The 12,676-nt window shown below is 40.1% G+C and overlaps 1 protein-coding gene across 1 annotated transcript in view; it reads right to left on the bottom strand.

Annotated features, from left to right (window-relative positions):
- LOC128684104 (protein disulfide-isomerase A5) overlaps positions 1-12,676 on the bottom strand; it is a gene marked incomplete in the record, with an annotated part of 148,850 nt that overhangs the window by 82,200 nt on the left and 53,974 nt on the right. Inside the window, 2 exon segments of the mRNA XM_070090096.1 lie at positions 8,366-8,570; positions 10,207-10,352. Of these exon segments, the coding sequence (XP_069946197.1) occupies positions 8,366-8,570; positions 10,207-10,352 (351 nt within the window).

The raw sequence follows: 12,676 nt of genomic DNA, 5'->3' as shown, positions 1-12,676 counted from the left end.
TATAGAAGAGGGTAAGGTACCTAGGGATTGGCAGAGAGCGTGCATAGTTCCAGTGTATAAAGGCAAAGGGGACAAAAGACAGAGTAAAAAAATTATAGGGACTAAGTCTGTTGAGTATACCTGGTAAAGTGTATGGTAGTTATTTTTGAAAGAATTAAGAGTAAGACGGAGAGTAGGATAGCAGATGAACAAGGAGGCTTTAGGAAAGGTAGGGGGTGTGTACACGAAGTGAAACATATAGGTGAACAATATTTAGATAAGGGTGAAAAGGCTTTTGTGGCATTTATGGACTTGGAAAAGGCATATGACAGGGTGGATAGGGGCACAATGTGGCAGATGTTGCAAATGTATGGAATAGGAGGTAGGTTACTGAAAGCAGTGAAGAGTTTTTACAATGATATTGAGGCTCAGGTTAGAGTATGTAGGAGAGAGGGAGATTATTTCACAGTAAAAGTAAGCCTTAGACAAGGATGTGTGATGTCACCATGGTTGTTCAATATATTTATAGATGAGGTTGTAAGAGAAGTGAATGCGAGGGTGATGGCAAGAGGTGTGAGGTTAAAAGATAAAGAATCTAACACAAAGTGGGAGTTGTCATAGTTGCTCTTTGCTGATGACACTGTGCTGTTGGGAGATTATGAAGAGAAGTTGCAGAGGTTGGTGGATGAGTTTAGTAGGATATGTAAAAAAAAGAAAATTAAAAGTGAATATAGGAAAGAGTAAGGTGATGAAGATAACAAAAAAATTAGGTGACAAAAGACTGGATATCAGATTGGAGGGAGAGAGCATGGACGAGGTGAATGTATTCAGATATTTAGGAGTGGACGTGTCAGCAGATGGGTCTATGAAGAATGCAGTAAATCACAAAATTGATGAGGGGAAAAAGGTGAATAGAGCACTTAGGAGTCTGTGGAGTTGTGTACAACTCCACAGACTAAGTGGGGAATGTATGAGAGTATAGTTATACCAATGCTCTTATATGGGTGTGAAACATGGGTGGTGAATGTTGCAACAAGGAGAAGGCTTCAGGCAGTGGAGATGTCATGTCTGGTGTGAATACAACGCAGAGAATTCGTAGTTTGGAAATGAGGAGGTGAAAGATTACTAAAAGTATTATCGAGAGGGCTGAGGAAGGGTTGTTGAAGTGGTTCGAACATGTGGAGAGGAAGGAAGGAAATGGAATGACTTTGAGAGCGTATAAATCTGTAGTGGAAGGAAGGCAGGGTAGGGGTCGGCCTAGGAAAGGTTGGAGGGAGGGGGTACAGGAGATTTTGTGTGCGAGGGGCTTGGACTTCCAGCAAGCATGCGTGAGTGTGTTTGATAGGAGTGAATAGACACAAATGGTTTTTAGGGCTTGATGTGCTGTTGGAGTGTGAGTAAGGTAACATTTATGAAGGAATTCAGGGAAACCAGCAAGCCGGACTTGAGTCGTGGAGAAGGGAAGTACATACAGTGTCTGCACTCTGAAGGAGGGGTGTTAATGTTACAGTTTTATAACTGTAGTGTAAGCGCGCCTCTGGCAAGACAGTGATGGAGTGAATGATGATAAAAGTTTTTCTTTTTCAGGCCACCCTGCCTTGGTGGGAGACAGCTGATGTCTTAATAAAAATACGTAAATATAAAAAGAAGAAACTTTACATTCCTACATTTTCAGTTCACCCTGCCTCAGTGGGAGACAGCTGGTGTGTTAAAAAAAAAAAAGGAATATTCCCTCTTTTCTGTCATAAGTGATCATTCAACATTATTTCTACTCTTTCCTTAGCTCTAACTCTTTCAGATACACCTGACCTAATCTCATCTATTTCTCCTCATTGAAACTCCCCTGCCCCCTTCAGCTTTGTTTAGCTTAGAGCTAGCACATCCAGCTTCTTTTCATTCATAACACTGACTATCATCTCTTTCTTATCTCTACTACATCCACATACATTCAAACATCCCAAGTTTATAAAGTTTTTTTTTTTTTTTTTTTTTTTCAACAAGTCGGTCGTCTCCCACCGAGGCAGGGTGACCCAAAAAAAGAAAGAAAATCCCCAAAAAGAAAATACTTTCATCATCATTCAACACTTTCACCACACTCACACATTATCACTGCTTTTGCAGAGGTGCTCAGAATATAACAGTTTAGAAGCATATACGTATAGAGATACACAACATATCCCTCCAAAATGCCAATATCCCAAACCCCTCCTTTAAAGTGCAGGCATTGTACTTCCCATTTCCAGGACTCAAGTCCGACTATATGAAAATAACCGGTTTCCCTGAATCCCTTCACTAAATATTACCCTGCTCACACTCCAACAGATCGTCAGGTCCCAAGTATCATTCGTCTCCATTCACTCCTATCTAACACGCTCATGCACGCTTGCTGGAAGTCCAAGCCCCTCACCCACAAAACCTCCTTTACCCCCTCTTTCCAACCCTTTCGAGGACGACCCCTACCCCTCTTTCCTTCCCCTATAGATTTATATGCTTTCCATGTCATTCTACTTTGATCCATTCTCTCTAAATGACCAAACCACCTCAACAACCCCTCTTCTGCCCTCTGACTAATGCTTTTATTAACTCCACACCTTCTCCTAATTTCCACACTCCGAATTTTCTGCATAATATTTACACCACACATTGCCCTTAGACAGGACATCTCCACTACCTCCAACCGTCTCCTCGCTGCTGCATTTACCACCCAAGCTTCACATCCATATAAGAGTGTTGGTACTACTATACTTTCATACATTCCCTTCTTTGCCTCCATAGATAACGTTTTTTGACTCCACATATACCTCAACGCACCACTCACCTTTTTTCCCTCATCAATTCTATGATTAACCTCATCCTTCATAAATCCATCCGCCGACACGTCAACTCCCAAGTATCTGAAAACATTCACTTCTTCCATACTCCTCCTCCCCAATTTGATATCCAATTTTTCTTTATCTAAATCATTTGATACCCTCATCACCTTACTCTTTTCTATGTTCACTTTCAACTTTCTACCTTTACACACATTCTCAAACTCATCCACTAACCTTTGCAATTTTTCTTTAGAATCTCCCATAAGCACAGTATCATCAGCAAAAAGTAACTGTGTCAATTCCCATTTTGAATTTGATTCCCCATAATTTAATCCCACCCCTCTCCCGAACACCCTAGCATTTACTTCTTTTACAACCCCATCTATAAATATATTAAACAACCATGGTGACATTACACATCCCTGTCTAAGACCTACTTTTACCGGGAAGTATTCTCACTCTTTTCTACACACCCTAACCTGAGCCTCACTATCCTCATAAAAGCTCTTTACAGCATTTAGTAACTTACCACCTATTCCATATACAGTGGACCCCCGCATAGCGAACGCCTTGCATAGCGAACATTCCGCATAGCGAACGCTTTGTCCGCTAAAATTTTGCCCCGCATAGTAGACAAAAACCCGCTCAGCGAACTTCGTTCGAGACGCGTCCAATGTGGGCCCTCAGCCAGCCTCACATGTGCCGCCCGTCCCATTGTTTACCAGCTAGCCTCCGCGGTAACATTCAAGCATACACTCGGAATATTTCGTATTATTACAGTGTTTTCGGTGCTGTTTGTGGAAAATAAGTGACCATGGGCCCCAAGAAAGCTTCTAGTGCCAACCCTACACCTCAAAGGGTAAGAATACCCATTGAAATTAAGAAAGAAATCATTGATAAGTATGAAAGTGGAGTACGTATCACCGACCTGGTCAGGTTGTACAAGAAACCAAAATCAACCATCGCTTCTATTGTGGGCAAGAAAACGGCAATCAAGGAAGCTGTTGTTGCCAAAGGTTTAACTGTGTTTTCGAAACAAAGATCGCAAGTGATGGAAGATGTTGAGAGACTCTTATTGGTGTGGATAAATGAAAAACAGCTAGCAGGAGATAGCGTCTCTCAAGCGATCATATGTGAAAAGGCTAGGAAGTTGCATGACGATTTAATTAAAAAAATGCCTGCAACTAGTGATGATGTGAGTGAATTTAAGGCCAGCAAAGGTTGGTTTGAGAGATTTAAGAAGCGTAGTGGCATCCATAGTGTGATACGGCATGGTGAGGCTGCCAGTTCGGACCACAAAGCGGCTGAAAAATATGTGCATGAATTCAAGGAGTACATAGAAACTGAAGGACTGGAACCTGAACAAGTGTTTAATTGTGATGAAACAGGCCTGTTCTGGAAGAAAATGCCAAGCAGGACCTACATTACTCAGGAGGAAAAGGCACTCCCAGGACATAAGCCTATGAAAGACAGGCTTACTCTTCTCATGTGTGCCAATGCTACTGGTGATTGCAAAGTTAAGCCTTTATTAGTGTATCACTCTGAAACTCCCAGAGCGTTCAGGCAAAAGAATGTCCTCAAGGATAATTTGTGTGTGCTGTGGAGGGCAAACAGTAAGGCATGGGTCACTAGGGAATTTTTCTATAACTGGTTACACCATGCATTTGCCCCCAATGTGAAAGATTACCTAACTGAAAAGAAATTAGACCTTAAGTGCCTCCTGGTGTTAGACAATGCCCCTGGTCATCCTACAGACGTGGCAGAGCGACTTTATGGGGACATGAGCTTCATTAAGGTGAAGTTTTTGCCTCCTAATACCACTCCTCTCCTGCAGCCCATGGACCAGCAGGTCATTTCCAACTTCAAGAAACTGTACACAAAAGCTCTGTTTCAAAAGTGCTTTGAAGTGACCACAGACACTGGATTGACTCTAAAAGAGTTTTGGAAGGATCACTTTAATATCCTCAGTTGTGTAAACCTTATAGGTAAGGCTTGGGAGGGAGTGACTAAGAGAACCTTGAACTCTGCTTGGAAGAAACTGTGGCCAGAATGTGTAGACAAAAGGGATTTTGAAGGGTTTGAGGCTAACCCTGAGAGGAGTAGTATACCAGTTGAGGAATCAATTGTGGAATTGGGGAAGTCCTTGGGGTTGGAGGTTAGTGGGGAGGATGTGGAAGAGTTGGTGGAGGAGGACAATGAAGAACTAACCACTGATGAGCTGATAGATCAACTTCAAGAGCAAGAGGCCAGACCTGGGGAAACTGGTTCAGAGGAGGGGAGAGAGAAATTGAAGGAATTGCCTACTTCAAAGATTAAGGAAATGTGTGCAAAATGGCTTGAAGTGCAAACCTTTTTTGATGAAAATCACCCTCACACAGCTATTGCAAGCCGTGCTGGTGACTATTACAATGACACTGTTGTGAAACACTTTAGGAAAGTCATAAAGGAACGAGAGGTACAGGCCACTATGGACAGATATGTTGTGCGAAAGAAGTCCAGTGACTCTGAAGCTGGTCCTAGTGGCATTAAAAGAAGAAGGGAAGTAACCCCAGAAAAGGACTTGCTACCTCAAGTCCTAATGGAAGGGGATTCCCCTTCTAAACACTAACACTCTCTCTCCCCTCCTCCCATCCCATCAATCATCACCAGATCTTCAATAAAAGTAAGTGTCATGTAATTGTGCATGCCTTTTTCAGTTTGTGTGTACTAAAATTAACATTTTTTTGTGGTAAAAAAAATTTTTTTCATACTTTTGGGTGTCTTGCACGGATTAATTTTATTTCCATTATTTCTTATGGGGAAAATTAATTCGCATAGCGAACATTTCGCATAACGACCAGCCCTCTTGCACGGATTAAGTTCGCTATGCGGGGGTCCACTGTACTTGCAACATCTGCCACATTGCTCCTCTATCCACTCTATCATATGCCTTTTCTAAATCCATAAATGCAATAAAAACTTCCCTACCTTTATCTAAATACTGTTCACATATATGCTTCAATGTAAACACTTGATCTACACATCCCCTACCAACTCTGAAACCACCTTGTTCGTCCGCAATTCTACATTCTGTCTTACCTCTAATTCTTTCAATTATAACCCTACTGTATACTTTTCCTGGTATACTCAGTAAACTTATTCCTCTATAATTTTTACAATCTCTTTTGTCCCCTTTCCCTTTATATAAAGGGACTATACATGCTCTCTGCCAATCCCTAGGTACCTTCCCCTCTTTCATACATTTATTAAACAAAAGTACCAACCACTCCAACACTACATCCCCCCCTGCTTTTAACATTTCTGTCATGATCCCATCAGTTCCAGCTGCTTTACCCCCTTTCATTGTACGTAATGCCTCACGTACCTCCACCACACTTACAGTCTGCTCTTCTTCACTCCTAAAAGATGGTATACCTCCCTGGCCAGTGCATGAAATTACCGCCTCCCTTTCTTCCTTAACATTTAAAAGTTCCTCAAAATATTCTCGCCATCTACCTAATACCTCCCTCTCCCCATCTACTAACTCCCCTACTCTGTTTTTAACTGACAAATCCATACTTTCCCTAGGCTTTCTTAACTTGTTTAACTCACTCCAAATTTTTTTCTTATTTTCATTAAAATTTCTTGACAGTGCCTCTCCCACTCTTTCATCTGCTCTCCTTTTGCACTCTCTCACCACTCTCTTCACCTTTCTTTTACTCTCCATATACTCTGCTCTTCTTATAACACTTCTGCTTTGTAAAAACCTCTCGTAAGCTACCTTTTTCTCTTTTATCACACCCTTTACTTCATCATTCCACCAATCACTCCTCTTTCCTCCTGCCCCCACCCTCCTATAACCACAAACTTCTGCCCCACATTCTAATACTGCATTTTTAAAACTATTCCAACCCTCTTCAACCCCCCCACTACTCATCTTTGCACTAGCCCACCTTTCTGCCAATAGTCGCTTATATCTCGCCCGAACTTCCTCCTCCCTTAGTTTATACACTTTCACCTCCCTCTTACTTGTTGTTGCCACCTTCCTCTTTTCCCATCTACCTCTTACTCTAACTGTAGCTACAACTAAATAATGATCCGATATATCAGTTGCCCCTCTATAAACATGTACATCCTGGAGCCTACCCATCAACCTTTTATCCACCAATACATAATCTAACAAACTACTTTCATTACGTGCTACATCTTACCTTGTATATTTATTTATCCTCTTTTTCATAAAATATGTATTACTTATTACCAAATTTCTTTCTACACATAGCTCAATTAAAGGCTCCCCATTTACATTTACCCCTGGCACCCCAAAATTACCTACTACTCCCTCCATAACATTTTTACCCACTTTAGCATTGAAATCCCCAACCACCATTACTCTCACACTTGATTCAAAACTCCCCACGCATTCACTCAACATTTCCCAGAATCTCTCTCTCTCCTCTACACTTCTCTCTTCTCCAGGTGCATACACGCTTACTATAACCCACTTTTCACATCCAATCTTTATTTTACTCCACATAATCCTTGAATTTATACATTTGTAGTCCCTCTTTTCCTGCCATAGCTTATCCTTCAACATTATTGCTACTCCTTCTTTAGCTCTAACTCTATTTGAAACCCCTGACCTAATCCCATTTATTCCTCTCCATTGAAATGCTCCCACCCCCTTCAGCTTTGTTTCACTTAAAGCCAGGACATCCAGTTTCTTCTCATTCATAACATCCACAATCGTCTCTTTCTTATCATTTGCACAACATCCACGCACATTCAGACTTCCCACTTTGACAATTGTCTTCTTCTTATTCTTTTTAGTAATCTTTACAGGAAAAGGGGTTACTAGCCCATTGTTCCCGGCATTTTAGTTGACTTTTACAACACGCATGGTTTACGGAGGAAAGATTCTTATTCCACTTCCCCATGGATATAAAAGGAAAAGTAATAAGACCAAGAACTATTAAGATAAAATCAAAGAAAACTCAGATGAGTGTGTATAAATAAACGTGTCCATGTATGTGTAGTGTGACCTAAGTGTAAGTAGAAGTAGCAAGACGTACCTGTAATCTTGCATATTTATGAGACAGACAAAAGACACCAGCAATCCTACCATCATGTAAAACAATTCTTATATTTAGTAATTAATACAGGAAAAGGGGTTACTAGCCCCTTTTTCCCGGCATTCTATTAACCTCTTAAGACATGCATGGCTTATGGAGGAGGATTCGCTTCCACTTCAGCATGGAGATGAAAGGAAAATAAATAAGAACAAGAACTAGTAAGAAAATAGAAGAAAACTCAGATGGGTGTGTATTCATGTGCATGTACGTGCATGTACAGTTTGACCTAAGTAGAAGTAGCAAGATGTGCCTGTTATCTTGCATGTTTATGAGACAGAAAGAAAAGACTCCAGCAATCCTACCATTGTGTAAAACAATTACAGGTTTCTGTTTTGCATTCATTTGGAAGGACTTTAGTACCTCCCTGGGTGGTTGCTCTCTACCAACCTACTACCCATTACACAATGTGTGAGCATCAAAAAAGTGCAAGCTCTATAAAAACATATAACAATGAAAACTTACGTTAACATCATTAATGTGAACCACATCTGCACCCTGTTCATCCTCATCCCATGGAATGTCACCCGAGGGGTCCCGTAAAAAAGTTGCCATGGACTGAACAGTTTCTCTGCGATCATAGTCCTTGTGAAAATCTCCATCCTTGTAGTGCTTTAGGACATAAGGAGATGGTTCTATTTTGTTCTTCTTACACAGCTTTTTACCATCACTGAAAGTAAAATATTTCTCAAGATTATAAGAGATACTCGGCATGAGTATCAAGTTACAAACAATTCAGATAACAATTTCTGATATCGTCACTGAAAATTGTACAAGGACACCTAAACACAAGGTTCTAGCTGTTGTTGCTCTATAACAACAGCAACTACCTGAGAACTCTAGAACTGCAGACACATTCATCACCTTCAAAACTACCATTAGAAAACATCTTATCTCCCTGATACACCCCGTCAACTAACTACACGAATACCACCTGGTGGTTCACACTTACACTTTCACTCACTCACTCATTTGACCATAAACGGAAATATTAATCTCAGTCTTAAAATAATGAATCCTGTGATACTCCAATACTGAAACTAAGTACTGTGCCAAAACAAAAGCATTCACATTGCTAAACTCACAAACTAGTATTTAGTCACTTAGCCATAATACCAACTTACCTCATAATTTGTAATATTTTACAATTAAGAATAAAACTAAGTATGCCCGAAATGCCTAGCCATGCTAAGCGTTCTAGTGGTACACTCTGTAATCACAATTTTACTACATGTAAACCAAACAATAACCAAATTTCTGTAAACTCAGCATTGTAATCCTTATAGAGAATAAACTTTGAATTGAACTGAATTGAATTGAACTGAAAAATGCCTGGTTTTCATTACAATGCTGCACAAGGCAAAAATCAACTTACTTTAAGGCCTGTTTTCTCCCTTCAAGGGCAAAATGCCTATCCAGAAAATAGATATCTTGTAGTTTAAAATCTGCTCTATCTAATGAAGGTTTCTTAAGAAAATTGGTTTTGCTGCTTTTTGCTAGTGGTCTTCAAAAATGGCCTAAAATTCAACATAAGGTCTGTGAGGGTATTTTTAGGCACCATTAGCACAGGAACTAAAACTGTTTGGAGTCTGATATTTTAGAATTGAGATAATGTCCACTTGGGTAGCTGGCTACAATAATGTCATACACGATATGGCTAAATGTAACCAATTTATTTTTCGAAAATACAGTACAGTATATCTCTAGATAGGTACAACTGCTATTGTTCCTTATAAATTCACTATTTGTCCTTCACAATCAGCTGTTCATCATAATTTGTGAATTAGTAAAGAGTAGTACTTAATACAGCCTCTCCTCACTTAATGACGTACTCATTTACTGATGACTTGGACTTACGACAAGCTCTCTGACCATTATGCATACCTAAATAATGTATATCAGAGCAGATTTCCACTATTCTGTTTATTACAATATACAGTACACTACTGTATAAACATTTAAAAATATACCAGAAATGTTATAAATGGTGCAAAGGTGACATTAAAACAATATCAAAGATGGCTGACACAAACCATTACCATTATAGTATGCTCCTCATTTAGCAATGAATTCATTTAGTGATGTGGTCTTAGGAATGGAACTCTGTTGTTGAGTGAGGAGAGGCTGTATTGTCTTTTCTGCATTGCATTTTTGTGATCTCTTATTTTCCTATTGCATTAATATATACTGTATAAAGAAGATTGTTTGTAGAAGTGTAGAAATTTGGAGAATGAAACAGACTGGTCATTTAAGCTTATCCAAGACACATACAACTCACTAATAAGCCACAGACAACCAGGACTTACCCTGAGCAATCCACGTGAACCAAGGTAGCTGTTCCACGTAGCTCACGAGACACCTCATTAAAGATATTGTGTATTTCCTGTTTAATTTTGCCACGGGAATACAGGACAAGAACATTTGTACGAGTTCTGAGAAGTTTCTTCCAATCCTGGATCAAAAAAATAAAGTTTAAGTAAGACAAAATTAAAATAGATCAAAAGAATGCACTAATGTATGATATTCCACAGCAGAGCACAGAGTTACTCTTACAACTAATATTTGTTTCGTATTTAATCGATTATAATTCTCTTTGCTTGCTAACATTCCCTTAATTATAAAATGATGATATAGTACTACAAAGAAAAACTTGCTGTACAAATATTTGAGATATAGAGTGGAACCTCGGCTTATGAGTTTAATCCATTCTGTGACCTGGCTCGTATCCTGATTTGCTTGCATGTTGAGTCAATTTTCCTTATTTAAATTAACTGAAATGGCATTAATCCATTCCAGTGGAATTCCAGGCATGATAAAATACTTCAATATTTGGCAAACACAGTGGACCCTCGACCAACGATGGCATCGATTAACGATAAATCCGACTAGCGATACATTTTAACGCAAAAATTTTGCCTTGACTAGCGCTAAAAAACCCGACCAACACTATTCGTTCCATTCGAGACGCGTCCACTTTGGCCTGAGCGCGCCTCACTTGTCCCATGGGTGCCAGTGTTTACAAGCCAGCCAGCCACCGCGGTCGCTTCCAAACATACAATTGGAACATTTCATATTATCACAGCCTTTGTAGTGATTGCACCTGCAAAATAAGTCACCATGGGCCCCAAGAAAGCTTCTAGTGCCAACCCTACAGCAAAAAGGGTGAGAATTACTATGGAGATGAAGAAAGAGATCATTGCTAAGTATGAAAGTGGAGTGCGTGTCTCCGAGCTGGTCAGGTTGTATAGTAAACCCCAATCAACCATCGCTACTATTGTGGGCAAGAAAACGACAAACAAGGAAGCTGTTCTTAAGAACATAAGAACATAAGAACGAAGGAACACTGCAGAAGGCCTACTGGCCCATGCAAGGCAGGTCCAAGTCTCCTACCGGCTTAAGCCAATGCACCCAACCTAGTCAGGTCAGGTCACATTGACTTAAGGGAGGAACACGGCAACCGACCTGGTAGCACAAGCTATCAGGTCTAACTCACACCCACCCACATCTACTCATGTATTTATCCAACCTATTTTTAAAGCTACACAACGTTCTGGCCTCTATAACAGTACTTGGGAGTTTGTTCCACTCATCCACAACTCTATCACCAAACCAGTACTTTCCTATATCCTTCCTGAATCTGAATTTTTCCAACTTAAAACCATTGCTGCGAGTCCTGTCTAGGCTAGATATTTTCAGCACACTATTTACATCCCCTTTATTTATTCCTGTCTTCCATTTATACACCTCAATCATATTCCCCCTAATTCTACGTCTTTCTAGAGAGTGCAGTTTCAGGGCCCTTAGTCTATCCTCATAGGGAAGGTTTCTGATACATGGGATCAACTTTGTCATCCTCCTTTGTACATTTTCCAGAGAATTTACGTATATCCATTCTGTAATACGGTGACCAAAACTGTGCAGCATAATCTAAATGAGGCCTAACCAAGGATGTATAGAGTTGAAGAACAACCTGAGGACTCCTATTATTTATGCTTCTTGATATGAAGCCAAAGATTCTATTAGCTTTATTGCGAACACTTATGCACTGTTGTCTTGGTTTCAGATTACTGCTAACCAGAACTCCTAAATCTTTTTCGCAATCCGTAATATTAAGATCTACATTATTTAGTTTATATGTGGCATGGTTATTGTCCTGTCCAACATTTAGAACTTTGCATTTGTCTATATTAAACTGCATCTGCCACTTCTCCGACCACTGCATCAGTCTATTCAAATCTTCCTGGAGTGCTTGAATGTCCTCGTCAGAATGAATTCGACAGCCTATTTTGGTGTCATCGGCAAACTTGCCGATGTCGCTCTTTATGCCCTCATCTATGTCGTTTATGTAGATTGTGAACAGCAGGGGGCCCAACACTGACCCCTGTGGAACACCGCTCGTGACGCTTCCCCACTCTGATTTCTCCCCATTTATGCAAACTCTCTGCTGCCTATTTGTCAACCATGCCTCTATCCAGGAAAAAATTTCTCCTCCTATTCCATGTGCTTTAATTTTCCTCAATAGTCTCTGATGTGGGACCCTGTCAAAAGCCTTACTGAAGTCCATATACACAATATCATATTCATTAGCATGATCTACCTCCTCAAATACCTTAGTGAAAAAAGTTAATAAATTCGTAAGGCAGGAACGCCTCTTTGTAAAACCATACTGAGATTTGTTGATTAATTTATGCTTTTCAAGGTGGCTACGAACTGCCTCGGCAATTATTGATTCCATAAATTTTCCCACTATGGAGGTTAGGCTTATTGGTCTATAGT

Source organism: Cherax quadricarinatus, chromosome 3, assembly GCF_038502225.1.
Source record: "Cherax quadricarinatus isolate ZL_2023a chromosome 3, ASM3850222v1, whole genome shotgun sequence".
In the NCBI taxonomy this organism is placed as follows: domain Eukaryota; kingdom Metazoa; phylum Arthropoda; class Malacostraca; order Decapoda; family Parastacidae; genus Cherax; species Cherax quadricarinatus.
The sequence above is the reverse complement of the archived record's forward strand: the minus strand, read 5'-3'. Positions and strand labels throughout refer to the sequence as shown.